Consider the following 27,101-nt stretch of genomic DNA (forward strand, 5'->3'; position numbering starts at 1 on the left):
ACCCCATAGCATAGCCTTAGTTCCATAGAGTGCCTGCAGCAACAACTGGCAGCTCCCAATTAAAAGTGGCTGAAACAATCTAGACACATCTATTTTTTAGGACAGTGAGTCCGAGGAGGGACAGATCCAAGACAGGTTAGTTCAGAGGTTGAGCATAATCCTCAGACACCCAGATTTTTTCTATCTTGGATGGCTCCCTGTAGAGTTCACCATAGGCACCAGGGCTGGAGTTCCAGCATCCCAGAGGCCAGGAAGAGGGAAGAAAACCTTCCCAGGACCCCCACCCGACCTCCCCTCATGTCTCATTGGCCAGGAATGTGTACATGCCTTTGCCTAAGTTAATCAGTTGGCAAAGGAATGAGAGTACTAGAATCTGTTTTCACCAATCAAGGTTCCTTCTCTGACTCCAGGAAAGGTCACAGCCATTCCTGAAAGACATGAATGCTCATGAATGTCATGTCAAAAATGGGTTCCCCGCAGAGGAGAGAGGTTCCCTTAGCAGATGAGGAGAGGAATGGCCATTGGGATGGCATCATTCGTGTCTGCTACAGGCCCCTTCTTCCTCTTCTGCAGCACTTTTCCCAACATTTCCCCCACTGGAGTGCGAGTCATGTGGGGACAGGGACCATGGCCGCCTGGTTCATCATTTCCTCAGCAAGATGCTACAGGCCGTGTTAGATACATGAGATCCAGTATGGAGTGCTCCTGGAATGCTTGTTTAAATTAATAGCAGATTTTTATTTTGATGGAAAACTGAGGACATAAAGTAGTTCATTGCAATTGATGAAACCCCAACTCAAACGAACTCATTTTTTTAAAAAAGGAACTGAACTATATAGGTTTGTATAATTGGGAAGTTCAGAAGTACAGTGGCTTCAGGCCCATTTTTATCCACAGACTCAAATGATACATCAGGGACTTGTTCACCCTCTCCATCTGTATAATGCTCTCTCTTGATCTGAAGGCAGGATGGGGCCAAGGGCCTCAGACTGCCTCCTCCTCACTTAGCAACCCAGATGGCTTCTCCAAGAGCCCCTGTAGAAAAACCCCAGAGGTGATGAGGTCAGCCAATCACATGGAAAGAAGATGGGGTTCTCTGGGTGGCCGGACTGGTCTACTTGCTGATCGGTGTTGGAACAGGTTCAGCCCACCAAGCCCCACAGAATGGGTTCCCCATGGGAAAGAGAGGTTATGTTGCCAGAAAAAGCAGACAGCAGATGCTGAAAAGGCAAAACAGCAGATGTCCACTACACTTATGGATGGAAAAAAAAAGCAGCTTGTAGGGCATGATACATGGACCAACAATAATTGAGAACTACTTGCTGATACACACAGAATGTAAACATTTTCCCCTCTTTTCCCCAGACCATACAAATTCAGTTTGAAACTTTGAATGATGCTTTGTTTCCTAAAGATAAAAAAGCAACTTTCATTCGCTGATTTTTATGGAGGATCTTTGCTTTTAAAAAAGTTTTTAATCTCAGAAGAAAATATATTCTTTGTATTTCTTCCTATTATTTTTGGTCTTTGTCTTCTCTCTTTTTTCTTGGTTACTGTGTATGTTGACTTCTTCATCTCATTACTATGTATCAACAACCTACTAAAAAAAAATATAGAAATGATATCTCTCCAATTTTTTTTCTTTCCCTCCCCTCCCCTACCCAATCAGAAATAATTCATGAGAATCTAAGCACTTCATGTTTGGATCTCTCTGATTCCTTTATCCAATTATACCTGAGATTGTAGCATTTAGGGATATATTTTAGTCATTCATCTACTTGGCAAGTATGAGTTGAGTGCCTACTAGTACCAAGTACTGGGTTTAGCATTAGAGATACAATTTTTTTTACAAAACTCCCCTATTCCATCCCTGGAATTTCCTTTGCGGTGAGAGATGTGTTTATCTTTAGTTCTCCACAATATTCAGCATTTTTAAATTGTTACCACAATTGTCATTATCATTATTATTATAGCAAAAGTTTGACTTAGCAATTACAATATACTAGATGATGTTTTGGCATTTTATAAATATATTACTTCTCCTTTCAAAAGTTCTGAAAGGTAGACATTATTATCACCATTTTACAGATGGGGAAACTAAGGCCCAGGGACATAGCACCTTGCCAAATTTCATCCAACCTGTCTGGATTTGAACCCAGTACCAACAGGTTCCAGAGCCCATTCTCTCTCAAGCTCACAGAAATTGCTCCGTAAAAGCCCCATCAAGCAGTGAAAATTTGCTTCTGTTTTTCTGTGAAAGTTAATGCTCTGGTATACCACCTTGCAGGATGGACTCTGAGTTGTAAATCCTATAATGAGGATAAATCTGCAGGGGACCCATTCTTCATCCGAATTCTTCTTGTGACCCCTGGCAGACATTTTTGAGACTATGTCCACTTGATGCCAACCCATATATCCACACCTTCAGATATATTTCTTTGAAGGACCCTGGCCTTGGTTTCTTCATTGGGCCAGACTGTGAGATTTAGATTCAGTTCAGTTCAGTCGCTCAGTCGTGTCCAACTCTTTGTGACCCCATGAACCACAGCATGCCAGGCCTTCCTTGTCCATCACCAACTCCCAGAGTCCACCCAAACCCATGTCCATTGTGTTAGTGATGCCATCCAACCATCTCATCCTCTGTTGTCCCCTTCTCCTCCTGCCCTCAATCTTTCCCAGCATCAGGGTCTTTTCCAATAAGTCAGCTCTTCTCATCAGGTGGCCAGAGTATTGGAGTTGCAGCTTCAACTCTCAAGAGTCTTCTCCAACACCACAGTTCAAAAGCATCAATTCTTCAGCGCTCAGCTTTCTTTATAGTCCAACTCTCACTTCCATACACGACTACTGGAAAAACCATCCTTGACTAGACGGACCTTTGTTGGCAAAGTAATGTCTCTGCTTTTGAACATGCTGTCTAGGTTGGTCATAACTTTCCTTCCAAGGAGTAAGCGTCTTTTAATTTCATGGCTGCAGTCACCATCTACAGTGATTTTGGAGCCCAAGAAAATAAAGTCAGCCACTGTTTCCACTGTTTCCCTATCTATTTGCCTTGAGGTGATGGGACCAGATGCCATGATCTTAGTTTTCTGAATGTTGAGCTTTACGCCAACTTTTTCACTCTCCTCTTTCGCTCTTTCATCAAGAGATTTAGGTTAGGGATATCTAATACAACATATAATGAAAACTTTTTTTCCCCTGTTTTATCCAGTATAGTTGCCACTGGCCACATGTGGCTATTGAGTACTTGAAATGTGTCAAGTGTGACTGAGGAAATGAATTTTAAAATTCTTTAAATTGTAATTAATTTTAGTTTGAATAGTCACATAAAATAAATGGCTACCATATTAGACCCCACAAACCTAGAATAATCTTTATCATTCCTTTCACCTCTGATCATGTACATATTATTGGGTTGCAAACAACATTTTTTAATGAAATGGCATAAAGTATTAAAATGGAGGGAAAAGAAAATATTAGTACGTATTACATATACTAAGAATTAGCTTTGTTTGTGAGACATTTATGTCCCATGTTTGTGTACTCAGTCACTTTTTAGAGTTAATTTCTTCCAGTGGATCATGGTCAAAAAAAATGTTTGAAAACCTCTGTTTGTCCCTGAGTAATGTCATTAAGACCTTGAGAGCGACATGCTTGCATGGTGCTCCCTTAATTAGCCTGGGGCTCTGCAAGACCTCATTTCAGGAATGTTCTATTCCTCTAGATCCTTCAGGCATGTAGTGGGCATGTAACTTCTCTCAATGGTAATTGGAAGTGACTTTGTGGTCATCTATCCATCTGGATGCAGGGATCCAAAATCCTACATTTTGGGTGGCCCACAGGCAGAATCCAGCTCCCACAGACAGCCCTCTTTGGGACCTTGACGTGTTTTTGTATAACAATAACCCACTGGGGCCCAGTAGCTTCTTCCCCTTCTGGTGGCCCAGTGTCTCCAGTTGAACCCCTTGGATGGTGTTTCACTGACTTTACATGCCCAGCCCCTGAAGATGTTTTGTGTTGCATCTGTGTTAATAGGCATAGACTACTGGATCTGAAAGGAAATGGAGAGATGACAAAATACAACCCTTTTACTTTATAGATGGGAGAACAGTGACCCAGAATTGGGGAGTCACTGCCTGAGACCTCACCAAGAGTTAATGGCAGAGTAAAGACTAGAAGGGATTGGTTCCCTCTGACAGGGAAGCTCCAGATATTAAGAAAAATCGTAGGAGGAGAGAGGGATAGAAAGAAAAAAGGAGAGAGGGAGGAAGAAGGAGGAAGGAAAAAGAGGAAGAGAAGAGAGGGCGGGAGGGAGGAGGGAAGGAGATGGCATGTAGTAGAATGATCGCACGCCATCCTCTCAGCCCTAGGAAAGGAGGAGAGGGCCTGACCGGCAGGTCATATTTCTGCAAGTGAAGCCCCTCTGGTGGTAATCATGCTGGAGGGGCTTCCAGTGAGTAGATGGCTGCAGAGGCCAATAGGGGAAGCCTGTGGCTTTCAGCAATGGGACAAGCACCTTAGATACCAAAGAGGAGGTCTCTGGTCTCCGGGAGACCTGTGTTTTTCAGAATTGAGGCTGCATGGGCTGCCTTTGAGTATTACCTGACCTATGTCACCTACACCTCATTTTGACCTGCCCTGCAAACGGTCCCTGATCTGAAACAAGGTGTTTTCCTGCTGGTCCTGGTATGGCCAGCATGGTGGGGGCCCTGAGCAAGTTCCTCCCTTCTCTGAGCCTCAAGTCTGTATCTGTGAATGTGATGAGATGGGGCAAGAAGTGCCGTGGGGGCTACGCTGGGGAGACGGGGATTCCAAGCAGATGGCTCTCCAGGCCCTACCCGCAGGCAGTCACAGCACCTCTGGAGCCCTAGGCAGGAATCACACCTGGGCCTTCAAGCACGTGGCAACATAGGAGAGAAGCTGACCAGAGGTGAGGCAAAAGGAAGAGGTAGGAACTGTGGTGATCTGGAAGGATTGAAAAAACAACACCAGGCCTCACAAGTAAACCTCGTCTGGGAGCCACATCCAAAGCCGGGCAGCCCTGGTGTGGGGGATTTCCCTGAATGGCCACCAGGTCATCGTGTGTTTGCATTCCAAGCATGGTTTGGAATAGAATCAATATAGCCTAGTGGCCGGCTCATTATTTCAATAAAGGGTTCATAGCTTAAAGTCGGGGGTTAGGGAGAGAAACCTCCAGATATATAGATGTTTTCTCTGTGCTCTCTGCTGTGATACTAAAAACCTGAAATAAAGGGGAACCCAGGTGACAGCTGCTATTCCTTGGATTTCCCCATAACGTTTCAGAGCTTGATGGCCTGCCAGAGTCTTGGGGAGTAAACATTGTATAAGTATTTAAACCTCTGGCCCAGAGGCCGACGGACTGAGTCACTCAAAGTGCAAAGACAATCGCTGGCTTCCTGAAGTTCCTCTATTTCCAACATGGTTTCCAGGGCCCCAGACGAAACCCAAATAGTATTTTTCAGATAAGGAGAGGGTGCCACAAGGCCACAGCACAGGGCAGTACCATTCTCCCTGTTGGGGGTGCCTGGCAGATCCCCTTATTTCTCTCAGGAGAGGCTTGCTGCGCAGAGGAGACCCTGCTGGGGATGCCCTGAGGATAGGAGAGAAAACTGAGCGTCTCCTAGGCCTCCTGATGCCTATCTGCACCCTAACTCCCGTGTACATGTGGTGTGGCTTCAAGCAGATTGACCTCTCCGTGCCTCAGATTCCCTATATATAAAATACAAGATCGATCATATAGTGTCTGTCTCATGGAGTGGCTGTGAAAAGTAAATGAGATGATAGGTGTGACCCACAAGGCCTGGCACATAGTAATTTTTTGCCTAATTCATGTTAGCTGTTGTTAGCTATTTTCACGGCTCCTCAGCATCCCTGACTAGAGGCTTGGTCAAGGTATTGAGGACAGAGTCAGCAGTGACAAGAGAATTGGTGTTGATTAACAGGAACCACTCCAAAGTGGGATAACCACCACAGGCTGGGATTTTTCCCTTCTCCATCAAATCTTGTCTGTTCCTCAGTCATTCTTACACAGCTCTGTATATTATATTCGTAAAACCCCATGACCAAGTGTGGCAAGATGATATTTTTGAAACATTAACTGGTATTTCCCCCTCCCGACCTTCATTCTGGGAGTACTGCCTCAGGGACTGGATGGACAGCAGGCAGAGACAAAAGGGGTCGCTTCCTGGCTTTTGAATCTCAGACGTCTGTGCCCTTAGAACAGGAAGGGTTTATTACAAAGCTAAATATTCTGAAGAAACCATGAATTAGGGAGGGGAGAAAGGGCTCCTTTACCCCACAGCTAACAAACTTGATTCCCTGGCCCAGAACTGGGGAGAAGGATCTCAGGGAAAGAAGAGAATACACAGATCTCATTGAGTCCTTAGAAAGAGGCTGTGTGCTACCTGCCCTCTGAGCCAAAGCAGGGACACAGCCCCAGTGAACAAGATGAGGGGAGGGAAGTGAGCACGAGGGCAGAGGGGCAAACCAACCCAAACTTAGCTTCTGCTTGTCTTGAAATAGGAACCAAGTTGGTTATAAGGAAGAATTGAGTTTGGTTTGTTTGTTTTTAATCTTTGACTTCAATTGAAAGTACACAGTTTGGGGTTTAAAAAAGTAAAAAGTTAAAAAAAAGTAAAAAGTTAACTCTATGGCATTACACCTGAGCCGACTTTCTAAATTTGCAAATGAATAACCAGTATGCCATTCTCATTTTATTGAGTTAACTTCACTCACAAGTGAGAAATCTATCCATCCATCCCTTCATGGACTGCAGCTCCAGCCTCTTGGCCCGTGATGCTCGCCCTGGGGATGGCTGTCCGGGTCTAGCCCAGATCCTCTCTGCTGTCGCTGTAGCGTGGCAGCTGGCTGCCAGGCAAGAGCAGTCTGTCTGGCCAAGAGCATGTGGTTCTGACACATGTCCTGACAACATGTTGCTGGAGAAAGCGGTATGAACTGTGTTGCCAGCTTCACTCTGACCACAGTACATGCTGAGGAGCCTGGCAGAGGGAGGCTCTGGAGGACTTTCCATTGCAGCAAAGGTTTTACAATATCGTCTTGGGATGACAGACTGTTTTACTGACCTGCTGATTCCGGAAATTGTGGCCAGGGCAGGGCCATCTGTGAGGTTCCCAGAGGGTGCCTGCCTCTGTTCTCCACAGCTGCTGGCACCTGCAGAGCCTGCCTGTCCCAGGGTACCCGCAACGCACACCTGTCAGGCTGTACCTGCCCATGCCAGGGAAGCTGCTCAAGGCTGACACCCCCTGGCCTGGGGACAGCAATCACAGCTTCCTTATCATCTGCCAGAAACTCAGGATGACTCTCTTGGTTTCCTGATCTGCACTCTAGTACCCGCCATCATTATTCTTAGGCCATTATATATGCATAAATACACATATGAAAAAAAGTGGAAGTGTTAGTCACTCAATTGTGTCTCCATTCACTGTAGCCCTCTAGGCTCCTCTGTTCATGGGATTTCCCAGGCAAGAATACCAGAGTGGGTAGCTATTCCCTTCTCCAGAGGATCTTCCCGACCCAGGGATCAAACCTGGGTCTGCTGCATTGCAGGAAGATTCTTTAATGTCTGAGCCACCAGGGAAGCCCAAATACACATATACACATATGTAGACACACACACACACACACACACACACACACACAAATAAATATTTAGCTAAGTAATGGGTGGTTGCTATTGAGGGAAAGAAATTAGGTGCCTTTTTACCTCCCCCAAAGCCTGATTTCTCCCTAGAGGCAGCGGCTGTTGGCTTTTTTGCACGGCAGGCAGTAGGGCTCAGTAGTGAGAACACAGGTTCTAGAGTCAGACTGCCTGGGTTCAAATCCTGCCTCTACCATTTACTAACTGTATGACCTTGGACAACTGACCTCAGCTCTCTGGGCCTCTGTTTCCTCATTTGTAAAATAAAGATAATAAAATATGTAGAATAAAGATAATATATTTGTAAAATAAAGATAATAATAGCTCCTCCGGAATTATGGAAAACTCTGTGAGCTGACATATGTAAATTGCAACAGTTCCTATTGGAGTAACCACTCTCTAAATATTAGCTGTTATTATCCTTACTCATTTACCCTTCCATTTTCTTCATGCATACCTTCCATTCCAAACTCCCTCCTATGCTTCTGCATCTTGGAACACTAACCCCCAGCTCACCTGTTGTAATATTAAACCTCAGTGCTTAGAGTCTGGTTCCAGGTATTTGTGGGAGGAACAGAGATGTTAATGACACAATCACATGACAAATGCTTGACCCTAAGGGGTTACCAAAAGCAGCTCTCATAGTCTCCCTATCGGAGTTTTCAGCAAACAAATTACTCACTCACTCGAAGCATGCACAGAGGACAAGCACGCTAACGGGTCCCCCTGGAAACAGCAGATGCGCCCAAAATACACCACCCCACGACAACATAGATCATAACCTCTCATTCCCACTATAGGAAACACCCAGTTCACACATTCCTCTGCAGGATATATCAAAAGCATGTCAGCCACCCACCTCTGCAGCTCAAAGAAACCTATAAACAGAGAAAACTTGGAGATTGGGGAGGTAAAAGGAGGTGCCTGCAGTGGAATGGGCTGCAGCCAAGGGCTTTTCTCTTGACAGTCAGCAGGGAGGGAAAACCCGAAAACCTTTGCCCAAGCTGGACTGGTCCAAAAACAGATTTAATAATGCTCAAGCAAAGCTCAGTGGCAAGCTGGTAGGCGTAGTAACTTAGAAAGAACTCCTGCATTGAATAGCAGTTGGGGTACATGACTCTAAGGATTCTTTTTTGTTTTCTTTTAAAGGTCTATTTATTTATTTATTTTATTTTTTGGTTGTGGTGGATCTTTGTTGCTTTGTGCAGGCTTCTCGTTGCAGTGGCTTCTCTTGTAGAGCACAGTCTCCAGGCTTCAGTAGTGGCTCACAGGCTCTAGAGTACTGGCTCAGTTGTCATGCACAGGCTTAGTTGCTCCAAGGCATGTGGGATTCTCCTGGACCAGGGATCGAACTGGTGTCCCTACATTTCAAGGCAGATTCCCAACCACTGGGCCACCAGGGAAGCCCTGAGGATTCTTTAATATTAATTATTGCTTATACCTTACGGAGCCCAAGTGACATGCCAGCCAGCGTACTAAGCATCTGTGTATCATTTAGGTAATTTAATACTCACAAAGGACCAGAGTTATTCCTACTTTAGAGATGAGCAGACTGAGAGCAGTGTCACGTGATTTGGCCAAGTTCACACAGTGAGTGAGTGGCAGGACTGGGCCATAAACGCAGCCTTCCTGACTCTAGCATCCACACTCTTAACTTCTGTGCCTCTAGCTTCTTAGCACCCCTTGCCACACAGGGAACCCGCATCTCTCTGGTCTTACTAGAGGAAACAGGATTGGTGCATGCATTCTGATTCAACTCCAAAATCAAACCGAAGGGCCCTGTTCTGAACTACCAGACAACTCTTATATCCAGACCCAGGCAGATAGCTTTCTACCTGTGAAATGCCTGGATCCTCACTTGAGTCTCCTCCTGCGTCTTTAGCGAATACCTGTTAACACACTATGGGTACTTTGGGAGCTGGGCGGCTCATGCCAGCTGCCTCACTCGATTGTTTTCTGGGGCCCTGGGCTACGGAAAGCTCATTGCTGAACCAGTTGATTCTCTGCTTGATGTTTCACTGTTAAGACAGAAGCTCCACTGTTTTTATTACACCTCTAGCCAGTTATTCACAGTTGTTATACTATCTCCATGCCAGTTCTGTCACTCTTTTAATTATACCCCAGCATTACATAGGTGCTTCTATAATATCTTTTAAAGATTGCTTTAAAGATGACTCAGTTAGAATGTGGGAACACTTTTACCCACAAAATCAAGTGACCCTCAGGAGAGGGAAAAAAATGTGTGCCGGTGCCACATCAGTAGAGAGAACATTTGACTTAGGTTGTGTTATTTATGAAAGAAGAATCATGCCATTATCTGCTTTTAAGAGAGACTAATAAATCTGATAACAGGCAGCACAGTCTAGTTTAAAAGTGGGACCAGTTAGACGAGAAAAGAAAAGGTGGAGGGAAAGAGAGAGGCACAGAAAAGAACACACAGAGACAGAAGCAGTTTTTGATGGGAGAGATACTTTAAATCATTTTGTCCAATCTTCTTGACAACTAAGGAAGGAATTGAAGCCAGAAAAGTTGGAAGATTTTGCAATCCTGTAGAAAACTAGATGACCACAGAAAGGAAATTGGAACCCGGGTTACCCCCAGCAGTACTATCAGAGAGAGAAGCGTGGACTAAGGAATGACAGGGAGCAAGGAAGAGCCAGGAGGAACCGGACACTGCAATTTGTCTCCTGCTGTGTTCAACTGTTGTGCTCCTGTTCTAACTTCTGAGGGGCAGTCACCCCTCCCTTTCCAGTATGTTGTTTAGCTCTAGCAGTTTTAAACTTCCTTGGTAGCATTTGGGAAAGAGCTTTACTCACAAATTTAGTTGTGGAATTAAGATGTATTTTCTCATAGAACACTAAAGATTTGGTAAGCATGTAGAACCTTAATTTTTAATCTCATAGGTACTGACCAGCTGATTTTCTTTCTTAAAAAATTATTCTGACAGCCATTGACAACTGATTCTCTTTCATTCTTGGAAAGATTAAGATTGTTCTTAATTTTAGAACAATCTTCATCTTAATTGTTCTTAAGATTAAGTCTTACAGTGCCTGAAGAAAATGTGCTTTTAAAAAATCAGTATTTATTTCTCTGCTCAGAACCTGTAGTATGCAGATCAAATTCAGAATGGGTGAATCTGCGTGTAACTGGTTCTTATTGCAAATAATTTTTTAAATACAACTTTAAAACTCTTCAGGGATATAAAGGAATAATTTAAGTGTGAGGTGGTATTCCTAAATTAATTTGTACATGTGATTTTTGTATAAACAGGATTCAACCAAGTTTAATTTCTTTTTCTTCATTCTTAATGCCTGGTATTCCATTTGTGAAACTGTAAGGCTGCAAAAATGTCCAATTTGATGACCATTGGTCACATGAGGCTATTTCAATGTAAATTTATATTAATTAAAATTAACAAAATTAAAAATTCAGTACCACAGTCACACTAGCCACATTTTAAGTGCCCAGCAGCCACATATGGCTAACAATTATTACATTGGACAGTGTAGATACAGAACATTTTCATAGCTCAGAAAATTCTATTGGACATCACTGCTTAGGAACCAGTAATTGGAAATGTCTCTCCTGGATAACAAAGTGTATCCAAGTAGCATAAAACAGAAGCTAGAGGTTCCTGCCTTTTAGAAATATGTCATATGACCCATATGTCTAAACTTGTTAACTTCATGGATTATTTAACAAGTGAGAAGAGCTAATGTCCTCTGAGGCTTTGAAGAGCTAATGTCCTGCTCTCCAATGTTGCTTTAAAAGATAGGCAGTTCCTAGCATGAAGCAGCTCAAAACTTCATGTATAAGTCAATTTGGAATTCCAAAGTTATTGGCCCATAAGATAAATGTTATAAATCACATGACTGAATTTTAGTACTTTCTGAAATAAAACTTAATGGACATAATAGCCAGAAGAAAATCAACAGTAAAATTTTAGAGTTTCAGAGGGTGTTACAGATTGGAAGGAAGAAATGACAACCCCGCCCCCACCCCCCATACACTCACAGAATAAGATTAGATTAAGTTGCTGACTTAACCAAGAGTACAACAAAATCTTACTGGAAATGAGGTGGCTTCCAGGGCAAGAGCAGATGTAGCATATCTCAGTGGCACTTTCCTTGACCCCTACAGTTCCTACTGGCACTGTCTGAATAAGAAAATGTCTGGAAGCTCAAATCTTACACATCCGCTGCCCATTTATAGTCACGGCTTACATCAGCAATCTGGAAGAACTTGAACCAATGATGCATGTATTAATTTTTTTTTTAATATTTATTTGTCTGTGCCAGGTCTTAGTTGCAGCGTGGGATCTTTGATCTTAGTTGGGGCACGCGGGATCTTTAGTTGCAGCATGCGAACTCTTAGTTATGGCATGTGGGGTCTAGTTCCCTGACCAGAGATCAAACCTGGGCCCACTGAATTGGGAGCTCGGAGTCAGCCATTGGACCACCAGGGATGTCCCATTTTTTTTTTTAATTTATTTATTTGACTGTGAATGCATGCATTTCTGTTTATGGGACTATTTATAAACATCAGACATTTGTGGACTCCAGTCATAGTCAGGATCACTGAAACAGCACCCTCATGCTGAACGAAGCAGTAGAGTTAGGGCAGGGAGCCCAAGGCTACTCTGCCCCCAAAGGTCTGTTTTCCCAATCCATCACCTCTCTGATTTTATGGCTTTTATCTGAATCGTTCAAAGATTGAGTTTTGACTGAAAACCAGGATCACTAAACAATCTTCCTAGAAAATCAAATCACAAAAAATTAATTGATCTTGTAATCTGGTTCTTGAGAAATACGTTGAGATCAATTAGAAGAGGTAGATGAGAGAATTCCCTGGTGGCCAGATGGTTAGGATTCAGTGCTTTTACTGTGGAGGCCCAGGTTCAATCCTGGTCCAGGAATCATCCTGCATGCTGCTCAGTGTGGCCAAAAGACCAAAAATAATAAATAAATGTTGTTGTTCAGTCACTTAGTTGTGTCCAGTTCAGTTCAGTTACTCAGTCCTGTCCGACTCTTTGCGACCCCATGAATTGCAGCACGCCAGGCCTCCCTGTCCATCACCAACTCCCGGAGTTCACTCAGACTCACGTCCATCGAGTCAGTGATGCCATCCAGCCATCTCATCCTCTGGCGTCCCCTTCTCCTCCTGCCCCCAATCCCTCCCAGCATCAGAGTCTTTTCCAGTGAGTTGACTCTTCGCATGAGGTGGCCAAAGTACTGGAGTTTCAGCTTCAGCATCATTCCCTCCAAAGAAATCCCAGGGCTGATCTCCTTCAGAATGGACTGGTTGGATCTCCTTGCGGTCCAAGGGACTCTCCAGAGTCTTCTCCAACACCACAGTTCAAAAGCATTAATTCTTCGGCGCTCAGCCTTCTTTACAGTCCAACTCTCACATCCATACATGACCACAGGAAAAACCATAGCCTTGACTAGACAGACCTTTGTTGGCAAAGTAATGTCTCTGCTTTTCATATGCTGTCTAGGTTGATCATAACTTTCCTTCCAAGGAGTAAGCGTCTTTTAATTTCATGAATGCAGTCACCATCTGCAGTGATTTTGGAGCCCCAAAAAATAAAGTCTGACACTGTTTCCACTGTTTCCCCATCTATTTGCCATGAAGTGATGGGACCAGATGCAATGATCTTTGTTTTCTGAATGTTGAGCTTTAAGCCAACTTTTTCACTCTCCTCTTTCACTTTCATCAAGAGGCTTTTGAGTTCCTCTTCACTTTCTGCCATAAGGGTGGTGTCATCTGCATATCTGAGGTTATTGATATTTCTCCCAGCAATCTTGATTCCAGCTTGTGTTTCTTCCAGCCCAGCGTTGCTCATGATGTACTCTGCATACAAGTTAAATAAGCAGGGTGACAATATACAGCCTTGACGTACTCCTTTTCCTATTTGGAACCAGTCTGTTGTTCCATGTCCAGTTCTAACTGTTGCTTCCTGACCTGCATACAGATTTCTCAAGAGGCAGGTTAAGAGGTCTGGTATTCCCATCTCTTTCAGAATTTTCCAGTTTATTGTGATCCACATAGTCAAAGGCTTTGGCATAGTCAATAAAGCAGAAATAGATGTTTTTCTGGAACTCTCTTCCTTTTTCCATGATCCAGCGGATGTTGGCAATTTGATCTCTGGTTCCTCTGCCTTTTCTAAAACCAGCTTGAACCTCAGGAAAGGTTCACATATTGCTGAAGCCTGGCTTGGAGAATTTTGAGCATTACTTTACTAGCGTGTGAGATGAGTGCAATTGTGCGGTAGTTTGAGCATTCTTTGGCATTGCCTTTCTTTGGTATTGGAATGAAAACTGACCTTTTCCAGTCCTGTGGCCACTGCTGAGTTTTCCAAATTTGCTGGCATATTGAGCTCTTTGCAAATCCATGGACCATAGTACACCAGGCTTCCCTGTCCTTCACTATCTCCCAGAGTTTGCTCAAACTCATATACATAGAATCGATGATGCCATCCACCATCTCATCCTCTGTTGCCCTCTTCTCCTGCCTTCAATCTTTCCCAGCATCAGCATCTTTTCCAATGAGTCAGCTCTTCATATCTGGTGGCCAAAGTATTGGAGCTTCAGCATCAGTCCTTCCAATGAATATTCGGGGTTGATTTCCTTTAGGATTGACTGGCTTCATCTCCATGCAGTTCAAGGGACCCTGAAGAGTCTTCTCCAACACCACAGTTTGAAAGCATCAATTTTTTGGCACTCAGCTTTCTTTATGGTTCAACTCTCACATCCAAACATGACTACTTGAAAAACCATAGCTTTGACTAGACAGACCTTTGTCTCTGCTTTTTAAAACATTGTCTAGGTTCATTGTAGCTTTTCTTCCAAGGAGCAAGCATCTTTTAATTTCATAGCTTCAGTCACTGTCCAAAGTGATTTGGAGCCCAAGAAAATAAAGTCTGTCACTCTTTCCATTCTTTCCCCATCTATTAGCCACGAAGTGCTGGGAGCAGATGTCATGATCTTCGTTTTTTGAATGTTGCGATTTAAACCAGTTTTTTCACTGTCCTCTTTCACCTTCATCAGGAGGCTCTTTAGTTCCTCTTCACTTTCTGCTGTAAGGGTGGTGTCATCTGCATGTCTGAGGTTATTTCTTCTGCAGTCTTGATTCCAGGTTGTGCTTCATCCAGCCCGGCATTTCTCATGATGTACTCTGCATATGAGTTAAATAAGCAGGGTGACAGTATGCAGCCTTGACATACTCCTTTCCCAATTTGAACAAGTCCATTGTTCCATGTCCAGTTCTAAGTGTTGCTTCCTGACTTACATACAGGTTTCTCAGGAGGTAGGTAAAGTGGTATTCCCATCTCACGAAGAATTTTCCACAGTTTGTTGTGATCCACAGAAAGGCTTTAGCTTAGTCAATGAAACAGAAGTAGATGTTTTTCTGAAATTCCCTTGCTTTTTCTATGATCCAACAGATGTTTACAATTTGATTTCTGATTCCTCTGCCTTCTCTAAATCCACCTAGTACATCTGGAAATTCTCAGTTCACATACTGTTGAAGCCTAGCTTGAAGGATATTGAGCATTACCTTGCTATCATGTGGAATGAGCAGAATTGTGTGGTAGTCTGAACATTCTTTGGCATTGCTTCTTTGGGACTGGAATGAAAACTGACCTTTTCCAGTCCTGTGGTAATGGCTGAGTTTTCCAAATTTGCTGGCATGTTGAGTGTAGCACTTCAACAGCATCATCTTTTAGGATTTGAAATAGCTCAGCTGGTATTCCATCACCTCCACTAGCTTTGTTTGTAGTGATGCTTCCTAAGGCTCACATGACTTCACACTCCAGGATGTCTGGCTCTATGTGAGTAATCACACCATCGTGGTTATCTGAGTCATTAAGACCTTTTTTGTACAGTTCTGGTATTCTTACCACCTCTTCTTAATATCTTCTGCTTCTGTTAGGTCCATACCATTTCTGTCCTTTATTGTGCCCATCTTTCCATGAAATGTTCCCTTGGTATCTCTAATTTTCTTGATGAGATTGCTAGTCTTTCCCTTTCTATTGTTTTCCTCTATTTCTTTCCATTGCTCTCTTAAGAAGATTTTCTTATCTCTGCTTGGTATTCTTTGGAACTCTGCATTCAGATGTGTATATCCTTCCTTTTCTCCTTTGCCTTTCACTTCTTTTCTCAGCTATTTGTAAGGCCTTCTCAGACAACCATTTTGCCTTTTTGCATTTCTTTTTCTTGGGGATGGTCTTGATCCCTGTCTCCTGTACAGTGTCACTAACCTCCGTCCATAGTTCTTCAGGCACTCTATCAGATCTAATCCCTTGAATCTATTTGTCACTTTCACTGTACAATCATAGGTTTGATTTAGCTCATACCTGAATGGCCTGGTGGTTTTCCCTACTTTCCTTAATTTAAGTCTGAATTTTGCAATAAGGAGCTCATGATTTGAGTCACAGTCAGCTTCCAGTCTTGTTTTTGCTGACTATATAGAGCTTCTCCATCTTCTGTTACAAAGAATATAATCAATCTGATTTCGGTATTGACCATCTGGTGATGTCCATATGTAGAGTTATCTCTTGTGTTGTTGAAAAGGGTGTTTGCTATAACTGGTGCATTCTCTTGGCAAAACTCTGTTAGCCTTTGCCCTGCTTCATTTTGTACTCCAAGGTCAAACTTGCCTATTACTCCAGCTTAACTCTGAACTACCTACTTTTTCATTCCAGTCACCTATGATGAAAAGATCATGGCATCCAGTCCCATCACTTCATGGCAAATAGATGGGAAAACAATGGAAATAGTGAGAGATTTTATTTTGGGGGGCTCCAAAATCACTGCAAATGGTGACTGCAGCCATGAAATTAAAAGATGCTTGCTCCTTGGAAGAAAAGCTATGACCAACCTAGACAGCCTATTAAAAAACAGAGACATTACTTTGCCAACAAAGATCCATCTACTCAAAGCTATGGTTTTTCCAGTAGTCATGTATGGATGTGAGGGCTGGACCATAAGAAAGGCTGAGTGCTGAAAAACTGATGCTTCTGAACTGTGGTGTTGGAGAAGACTCTTGAGAGTCCCTTGGACTGCAAGGAGATCCAACCAGTCCATCCTAAAGGAAATCAGTCCTGAGTATTCATTGGAAGGACTGATGCTAAAGCTGAAACTCCAATACTTGGGCCACCCGATGCGAAGAACCAACTCATTGGAAAAGACCCTGATGCTGGGAAAGATTGAAGGCAAGAGGAGAAGGGGATGACAGAGGATGAGATGGTTGGATGGCATCACCAAGTCAATGGACACAAGTTTGAGTAGGCTCCAGGAGTTGGTGAAGGACAGGGAAGCCTGGCGTGCTTCAGTCCATGGGGTCACAAAGAGTCAGACACGACTGAGCAACTAAACTGAACTGACGATGAAAAGGACATCTTTTTTGGTGTTAGTTCTAGAAGGTCTTGTAGGTCTTCATAAAACCGTTGAAGTTCATTTTCTCCAGCATTAGTGGTTGGGGCATAGATTTGGATTACTGTAATATTGAATGGTTTGCCTTGGAAACAAACCTAGATCATTGTGTCATTTTTGAGATTGCACCCAAGTACTACATTTTGGACTCTTTTTTGACTATGAAAAAAAATAGATTAAAAATTTTTAAAAACAGAGAAGAGGTAGATGAAATTTGTGTAGTGATTCTGGAGGGACTTTTGGATCCTTTCAAGAGCTTTCATCATTGATGGTGGTGATTATACTATTTTTTCTTATTTTATTTTCAGACCTACAGTTTTATTTCCCTCAGCAATAGTAGATCATTACATTGCTTATATAAACAGAATCTATATTTTTCTCAAAAATTTGGGGGAGATGGGAGAATGAAATATTTTTCAGGGGACACTGAGCAGGAATTAGAAAAAGAAGCAAAAATAATAATAATAATAATAAGACCAAGGAGAATGTTTGTGGACCTTATGGGAGTGGGAAAGGATTGCTCTGAGCTCTGGGGAGGATATGATGGTCAAGATACCAGTGGAGCCCTGTAATATATTTGTGGAATATTTCATGAACTTTTTAAATGCTTTACATGTATTAACTCATTTTCTGAGTTAATTAATGATTTAGTTAACTAGCTAACTTGTTTAACTTTTGTCTTAAATTTAAGACAGGAAAAAGAAACTTTAAATAAAGGGCATAAACTTCTTGAGAAAAAGAAGTTTTTTTCTTTATTCTCCCACCTCAGATAAAAAAAAAGAAGTTTTTTTTATTATTCTCCCACCTCAGATAAAAGTTGTCAGTATTAGCAGTTTCAGGGATAATCCACCAGCTTTTTGCCCTTCAGTGCACTTATGGTTCAAGATGTGGGAGGTAATTGAAAGTCCGGCATTTCTGTTCCTTGTCTTCAAAAAGTGTAAGGAACATGAGATCAGTTGTGGAGATCATCTTTGAGAATCTGAAGAAAACTATAGTATAATGTGTATAACACAAAATTTTATGTTTCATTAGAAATATTAGATATCAGGTGTATCAGGGTTTGCTGCAGTTAAAAAAAAAAAAGCCTTAGAGGCTATGACAACAAAAATTCCTCCTTGCTCACGATCGACGTTCATCCTGGGTTAGCTTAGAGCTCTGCTCCAGGACTTCCCCATCAGGAATCCAAGCTGCTGCACCCTGCACACCATCTGGGATATCGCTGGTCGCTGGGCTATGGGAAAGGCAATACGGCAGATCCCATACTGGCTCCCAGGGCTTCCAGTTGGAAGTGACACACAATTTTCATTCACGTTTCATTGTCAAGCAAGACACTGTGTAGTCCTCCATGTGCCAAGAATAAAAGACTCAAATTTCAATAAACAGACATAACAGTTACCACACAAGGTCAAGAACCCTTGATCTAGGTGTTCTTTAGGTTCCTTGGCAGTTAAAAATTTCTTTGAGTACAGTTTTAACTTATGCTTATTCAGAGTTTAGCCAGAAAGTCTACACGTCTAAATGACAGACACCAATTCCCCTCCCCTCCAATGAAGTGGTCATCCTTAAAATTAGGACAAGAGTGGGCCTTCTCCTAATAGGATATGAGCATAAATTTGTGGACAATTACTTCAGCCTTGAGTAAGAATTGAGGAGTTGAGTGATTCTTTCCCCAGGACCCCTAGGGGCTTCCTCCAAAAGAGAAGATTGGGCTCCTCACTCCTAAAGTTGTCTCAACAGTTTATATATAGAGGTTGGACCAGACAGCTATCAATATCCCTTCTGACCCTGAAACTTGTGTTCTAGACAGGCTCCTACCATTATTAAATACTAGATGACCAGTTTATAGAATGGTCATGCAAAGTATATTCCAGGGAAAGAAAATCTAGAAAAGGAGCTATGAGAAAGTCTAAGCAAGAGATCAGTAGCCTCAAAAGGCAAGTGCAGGTCTACAGTATTGTCAAATGCTGACCATAGCACTGCCATCCCAGTGACTTCAGCCCCTTTATAGTCTCCACCAGCTCTTTCCCCCAACTACACACATTTGACAATGTTCTCAATGTTATGGAAAGTGCTATTCAAAGGAAGTTGTAAGGTAAGTCACGTCATCAACCTCCTTCCAACTTGAGTGCCGTTTTTTTTCAGAAAGTCAGCCGCTATTGAGCATCCTCATTTCATAGATGTGTAAACTAAGAGGCAGAGAAGAGCTGGAACTTGCTCAACAGAAAGACTAGTTGGAGGCAGTCAGCCACCCCTTTCCTCAAGACCCATGAGTCAATGGCAAGACCTAAATTCCCTTTGGAGCTTGGTATTAATCCAGAGATCTCCCAAGAAATGGTATTTCTGGACCATTTATCTTGCAATACTCTACTTCGTCTTTTATTTTTCATTTGTGAATTTGGGCTCTATTATTACAAGAAAAGGTTATGTTCACTCAGAAGTCTCTGCCTGCTTAAGTAGATTTATAAACTCTTGTCTTAATGCCACTCACCTTTTAAAGATCTCTTAGCTTGGCATACTCAGCCTAATGATGTATTAAAGGTACTTTGCTAATCATGCTCACCCTTTCTGCTTTTTCTGCCAGTTAATATTATAATCGTGTGTTATGGCAGACTTTTTAAAGGAAAAGAGCCTTCTGGATGGTGATCTCTTTGTTTCTTTCTACAGTTCCATATCAGCAGAATCCTTACAGTCCCCGGGGCAGCTCCAATGTCATCCAGTGCTACCGATGTGGAGACACCTGCAAAGGGGAGGTGGTTCGTGTCCACAATAACCACTTCCACATCAGATGCTTCACCTGTCAAGGTAGGAGGCCCAGTCTCCCAACTCCCTTCTCAGATTCCTGGCCGTACTCTCACCCCAGGACATGCCACAGGGCAGGCAGAACAAACAAACATAGGCAGTTAAGATACCTACAGAGGCCTAAAAAGACCTTCCTTGAGCTGGCTATAAGAATTCTCTCTTCAGCAGTGTGGCATGAGATGAGAGGGTAGAGTAAGGGATGTGGGATACAGGGTGGGAGAGGGAGCCTGGAGATCCTGGAGTGGAAGTGCTGACCCAGAAGGAAAATGGCAATCCTGCAAGCTTACTTTACACATGTGAGAAGACTCCTGGTTTGTGCCTATAAATCAATTTGAGAGCCAATGAAAGGGCAAAACTGTCATGGCTAAAATTTGGCATGGCTCTGAGATAAGGGTGAGAGTCCTCAGAGGTGAGGTTTAACAAGGGAGAAGATACATCTTCAGTAAGGTTTGTAATTTGGGAGCAGACAGATGCTGCTGCTGCTGCTAAGTCGCTTCAGTCGTGTCTGACTCTGTGTGACCCCATAGACAGCAGCCCACCAGGCTCCCCCGTCCCTGGGATTCTCCAGGCAAGATGCTGGGTAACCTCTAATTTTGACAGCTTACCCGTGGATAATTCATTAAACCTTTGCTCAAGCAAGCTAAGCATTCCCAAAGAAGGCTCACTAGTGGCAGGAAAAGAGGAACTGGGCTGAAGGAGCCTTGTGGGCCCTCTCAAAGCAGGCCACCCTCCCTCCCACATGTCCCTGACTAATGCCGCTCCAGCCTCCACTTTTTGAACTTTCCTTCCAGGCTTCTTGTTCCACAGAGAAGCCATTCTGATATTGGACTGGCCTTTGGGTTTAGGGCATGTTTGACCTCTAAGTCGTAACTTCCACTGCTGATTTTAGATTTGTCCTCATGGGGTTTTATGAGCTCTTTGTGATTGCTTTTCCCCATGGCTGCCCTACACATGCTTGCAGTCAAGCCTCTCCCACAGCCGATTATATTGTAGGTCCTGAAACTGGGCTTCATCTGAATTGATTCCAACTTGTGTAATCATCCTAGAGTCTTCCTCCCTGATTCTTTCCAGTTTGTCACTATCATTCCTAAAGCATAATGCTCGTAACAGACCACATTTCTCAAGGTCTGCCAAATACAGCAAGGACTACATTTATTTAATGTGACTGATACTAAATTAACTTCCTGAGGAACCACTGATATATATTGAATTTAAGGTCAGTTGAAACCGCCAGATCTTTTCATTTTAGTGCGTACTACTAACCTCAGCCTCATGCATCTGAGATTGACTTCCTCTGCCATCAAGTAAAGTCCCAGATTTCTTTCCCCAGGATCTAACTGGACTCTTCACTGAGCAAATAAATTTCATATACATATTCCCTAATTTATCTATGGAAGCTTATATGGAATATATTTTAATTATGTGGTTTCCTTTTTTAATTTTTATTTTGTATTGGAGTATAGTTGATTTACAATGTTTTGTTAGTTTCAAGTGTAAGCAAAGTACTTCGGTTATATATGTGCATATATATATATATATATATATATATATATATATATATATATATCTTATTTTTCAAAGCCTTTTCCCATTTAGAATTTAGATTATAATAGAATATAGGGTAGAGTTCCCTGTGATATACAGCAGGTCCTTGTTGGTTATCTATTTTAAATATAGTAGTGTGCATGTGTCAATTCCAAACTCAAAATAGTGTGTATATGTCAATTCCAAATTTATCCCCCACCCCCCCCAACCTTTCCCCTTTGGTAACCATAAGTTTGTTTTCTAAGGTTGTGAGTCTGTTTCAGTTTTATAAAAAAGTGCATTTATATTATTTTTTTAGATTCTGTGTGGAAGTGATACTATATGATATTTGTCTTTCTCTGCCTGACTTATTTCACTTAGTATAATAATCTCCAGGTCCATCCATGTTGCTGCAAATGGCATTATTTGGTTCTTTTTAATGGCTGAGTAATAGTCTATTGTATATATTACCACATCTTCTTTTTTGTTTCCTCTGTTAATGGATATTTAGGTTGCTTCCACATCCTGGCTGTTGTAAATAGTGCTGCAGTGAACACTGGGGCACATGTATCTTTTTGAATTATAGTTTCCTCTGGATATATGCCCAAGATTGGGATTGCTGGATCATAGGGTAGTTCTATTTTTTAATTTTTTAAAGAAACCTCCATACTGTTTTCCACAGTGGCTACACTAATTTACATTCCAACCAACAGAGTAGTGGGTTCCCTTTTCTCCACACCCTCTCCAGTATTTATCGTTTGTATATTTTTTGATAATGGCAATTCTAACCAGTATGAGGTGACACCTCATTGTAGTTTAGATTTGCATTCCTGTAATAATTAGTGCTGTTGGAGAAATGTCTGTTTAGCTCTTCCACCCATTTTTTTATTTGATTTTTTTTTTATATTGGGCTACATGAGCTGTTTGTGTATTTTTGAGATTAATCACTTATTTGTTGCTTCATTTGCAAATATGTTCTCACACTCTGAGGATTGTCTTTTCATTTTGATTATGGCTTCCTTTGCTGCTCAAAAGCTTTTATGTTTAATTAGGTCCCATTTGTTTATTTTTGTTCTTATTTTCATTAGGAGGTGGATTGAAAAAGATATTACTGTGATTTATGACAGAAAGTGTTCTGCCTATGTTTTCCTCTAAGAGTTTTATAATATCCAACATTACATTTAGGTCTTTAATCCATTTTGAGTTTATTTTTGTGTATGGTGTTAGGGACTATTCTAATTTCATTCTTTTACATGTAGCTGTCCAGTTTTCCAATCAACATTTATTGAAGAGACTATCTTTTATCCATTGTAAATTTTTGCCTCCTTTTTCTTAGATTCGGTGACCATAGGTACATGGGTTAATCTCTGGACATTCTATCCTGTTCTACTGATCTTTATTTCTGTTTTTGTGCCAGCACCATATTGTTTCAATGACTATAGCTTTATGGTATAGTCTGAAGTCTGAGCCTGATTCCTCCAACTCCATTTTTCTTTCTCAAGATTGCTTTGGCTATCTGGTGTCTTTTGTGTTTCCATACAAATTTTAAATATTTTTGTTCTAGTTCTGTGAAAAATTCCATTGGTGATTTAATAGGGATTGCATCGGAGAAGGCAATGGCACCCCATTCCAGTACTCTTGCCTGGAAATCCCATGGACAGAGGAGCCTGGTGGGCTGCAGTCCATGGGGTCGCAAAGAGTCAGACACGACTGAGCGACTTCACTTTCACTTTTCACTTACGTGCATTGGAGAAGGAAATGGCAACCCACTCCAGTGTTCTTGCCTGGAGAATCCCAGGGACGGGGGAGCCTAGTGGGCTGCCATCTGTGGGGTCGCACAGAGTCGGACATGACTGAAGCAACTTAGCAGCAGCAGCATTGAATCTGTAGATTACCTTGGGTAGTATAGTCATTTTGACAATACTTTTTTCTTGCATTAAAAAAAAAAAAAACTTTTATTTTGTATTCAGGTATAGTCCATTAACAAATAATGCTGTGACAATTTCAAGTGAATAGCGAAAGGACCCAATCATATATACACATGTAGCCATTCTTCCCCAAACTCACCTCCCATCTAGGTCACTACACAACATTGAGCAGTAGGTCCTTGTCAGCTATCCATTTTAAACAAAACAGTGTACATATGTCCATCCAAAACTCTCCAACTATCCCTTCCCCCACCCCTCCCTCTGGCAGCTATAAGTTCCGTTTTCCAAGTCTGTGGTTCTCTTCCTGTTTTGTAAGTAAGTTCATTTGTATCATTTCTTTTTAGATTCCACATTTAAGAGATGTCATATAATATTTCTCCCTCTCTATCTGACTCACTTCACTCAGTATGACGATCTCTAGGTCCATCCATGTTGCCATAAATGGCATTATTTCATTCTTTTTAATGGTTAAGTGATATTCCATTATATATATGTACCAGATCTTCTTAATACATGCCTCTGTTGATGGACATTTAGGTTGCTTCCATGTCTTGGCTATTGTAAACAGCACTGCAATGAACACTGGGGTGCATGTATCCTTTTGGATTATGTTTTTCTCTGGATATATGCCCAGGAATAGGATTTCAGGGTCATCTGGTAGCTCTATTTTTACTTCTGTAAGGAAAAAACAAAACTAAAAAATTCCATACTGTTGTCCATGATGACTGTCCCAATTTAGATTCCCACCAACAGTGTAGCAAGGCTCCTTTCTCTCCACACACTCTCTAGCATTTATTGTTTGTGGATTTTTCTTTTTGATGATGATAGCCATTCTGACTGGTGTGAGGTGATATCTTATTCTAGTTTTGATTTGCATTTCTCTAATTAGACATGTTGAACATCTTTTCATGTGCCTCTTGACCATCTGTTTGTCTTCTTTGGAGAAATGTCTATTTAGGTCTTCTGCCCATTTTCTGATAGAGTTGTTTATTTTGATGCTCTTATGCATCATGAGCTGTTTATAAATTTTAGAGGCTAATGCTTTGTCAGTCACATCAGTTGCAAACATTTTCTCCCAATCTGTGAGTTGTCTTTTTGTTTTGTTTGTGATCATCCTTTGCTCTACAAAAACTTTTGAGTTTAAGTAGGTTCCGTTTGTTTATTTGGTTTTATTTGTTTATTTTGGTTTTTATTTCCATTATTCTGGGAGATGGATTGAAAAAGATATTGCTGTGATTTATCTCAGAATGTTCTGCCTATATTTTCCTCTAAAAGTTTTATAATGTCCAGTCTCATGTTTAAGTCTGTAATCCATTTTGAGCTTATTTTTGTGTATTGTGTTAAAGAATGATCTAATTTCACTTTCTAATGTAGCTTTCCAGTTTTCACTGTACCATTTGTTGAAGAGATTGTCTTTCTGATATTGTGTAGTCAATTTGTCATAAGTTAATTGACCATAGCTGCATGGGTTTATTTCTGGTTTTCTATCCTGTTCCATTTCTCTGTATTTCTATTTTTGTGCCAGTACCATACTGGTTTGATGACTGTGACTTTGTAGTGTAGTCTGAAGTCACAGAGCCTGATTCTTTCAGTTCCATTTTTCTTTCTCAAGATTGCTTTGGCAATTAGGAGTCTTTTGTGTCTCCATACAAGTTTTAAGATTTTTCTCTTCTAGTTCTGTGAACAATATCATTGGTAATTCAGTAGGGATTTGCCTTGAATCTGTAGATTTCCTTGGGTAGTATAGTCATTTTGACAATACTGATTCTTCCTATCCAAGAATATGGTATATATTTCCATCTGTTTGTGTTGTCTTTGATTTTTTCCCTCAGTATCTTACAGCTTTCAGAATGCAGTTCTTTTGTCCCCTGAGCTAGGTTTATTTCTTGGTATTTTATTCTTTTTGATGTGATGGTAAATGGGATTATTTCTTTAATTTCTCTTTCTGATCTTTCATTGTTAATGTATAGGAATGCATATTTCTGCATATTAATTTTGTATCCTAAAACTTGACCAAATTCACTGATGAGCTATAGTATTGATAGCTTTCTGGTAGCATCTTTAGGATTTTGTGAAGAGGAACTCAAAAGCCTCTTGATGAAAGTGAAAGTGGAGAGTGAAAAAGTTGGCTTAAAGCTCAACATTCAGAAAACGAAGATCATGGCATCTGGTCCCACCACTTCATGGGAAATAGATGGAGAAACAGTGGAAACAATGTCAGACTTTATTTTTCTGGGCTTCAAAATCACTGCAGATGGTGACTGCAACCATGAAATTAAAAGATGCTTACTCCTTGGAAGGAAAGTTATGACCAACCTAGATAGCATATTGAAAAGCAGAGACATTACTTTGCCAACAAAGGTTCATCTAGTCAAGGCTATGGTTTTTCCTGTGGTCATGTATAGATATGAGAGTTGGACTGTGAAGAAGGCTGAGCGCTGAAGAATTGATGGTTTTGAACTGTGGTGTTGGAGAAGACTCTTGAGAGTCCCTTGGACTGCAAGGAGATCCAACCAGTCCATTCTGAAGGAGATCAGAATGGGATTTCTTTGGAAGGAATGATGCTAAAGCTGAAACTCCAGTACTTTGGCCACCTCATGCGAAGAGTTGACTCATTGGAAAAGACTCTGATGCTGGGAGGGATTGGGGGCAGGAGGAGAAGGGGATGACAGAGGATGAAATGGCTGGATGGCATCACTGACTCGATGGACGTGAGTCTGAGTGAACTCCAGGAGTTGGTGATGGACAGGGAGGCCTGACATGCTGCGATTCATGGGGTCGCAAAGAGTCGGACACAACTGAGCGACTGATCTGATCTGATGTATAGTATCATGTCATCTGCAAACAGTGACAGTTTTATTTCTTATTTTCCAATCTGGATTCTTTTTATTTCTTTTTCTTCTCTGATTGCCATGGCTAGGACTTCCAAAACTGTATTGAATCAAAGTGACTAGAGTTGATATCCTTGTCTTATTCCTGGTCTTAGAGGAAATGCTTTCAGCTTTTCGATGTTGAATATGATATCAACTACATTTGTCATATGTGGCCTTTATTGTGTTGAGGAAGGTTACCCCTATGCCCACTTTCTGGAGAGTTTTTATCATAAGTGGGTGTTGAATTTTATCAAAAGATTTTTCTGCAGCTACTGAGGTAATCATAAAGTTTTTATTCTCCAGTTTGTTAGTGTGGTGTATTGAAGAGTTTCAGAAGGATAGATGTTAACTCTATCTACATATAAAATTAAAATTTTTTAAAAATAATCATCTAGAAAAAAGTGGTTCAGTGTAATTTGCTAAAAATTTTAATGATGTCTGGCAATGTGTCACATGTGACCAGTTCATGAAATTAAACTGATGATTCAGAAAAAAAAAAGATGCTCTGGGAGCTCCTCCTCCTGATGCCAGACCCCCAGGCTAGGGATCCTGATGTGGGGCTCAGAACTTTCACTTCTGTGAAAGAAACTCTGTGATGTAATTGTTTTGCAGTTTGTGATTCACCCATCCAGGGGCTGTGGGGTTTGATTTGATCATGATTGATCCTCTCCTTGGAGAAGGCAATGGCACCCCACTCCAGTACTCTTGCCTGGAAAATCCCATGGACGGAGGAGCCTGGTAGGCTACAGTCCATGGGGTCGCTAAGAGTCGGACACGACTGAGCGACTTCACTTTTACTTTTCACTTTCCTGCATTGGAGAAGGAAATGGCAACCCACTCCAGTGTTCTTGCCTGGAGAAATCCTAGG

The 27,101-nt window shown here is 41.7% G+C and overlaps 1 protein-coding gene across 4 annotated transcripts in view; it reads left to right on the forward strand.

The window, feature by feature from the left end:
- ABLIM3 (actin binding LIM protein family member 3) overlaps window positions 1-27,101 on the forward strand; it is a 136,959-nt gene that overhangs the window by 27,836 nt on the left and 82,022 nt on the right. For all 4 annotated transcript variants that reach the window (XR_011567742.1, XR_011567743.1, XR_011567744.1 and 1 more), the window contains one exon: window positions 19,774-19,911. Coding sequence is in view for 1 of the 4 variants with exons in the window: in XM_070793826.1 (XP_070649927.1) it covers window positions 19,774-19,911 (138 nt within the window). In the remaining 3 variants the exon portion in view is untranslated. The remainder of the gene's footprint in view (window positions 1-19,773; window positions 19,912-27,101) is intronic.

Source organism: Bos indicus, chromosome 7, assembly GCF_029378745.1.
Source record: "Bos indicus isolate NIAB-ARS_2022 breed Sahiwal x Tharparkar chromosome 7, NIAB-ARS_B.indTharparkar_mat_pri_1.0, whole genome shotgun sequence".
Classification (NCBI taxonomy): domain Eukaryota; kingdom Metazoa; phylum Chordata; class Mammalia; order Artiodactyla; family Bovidae; genus Bos; species Bos indicus.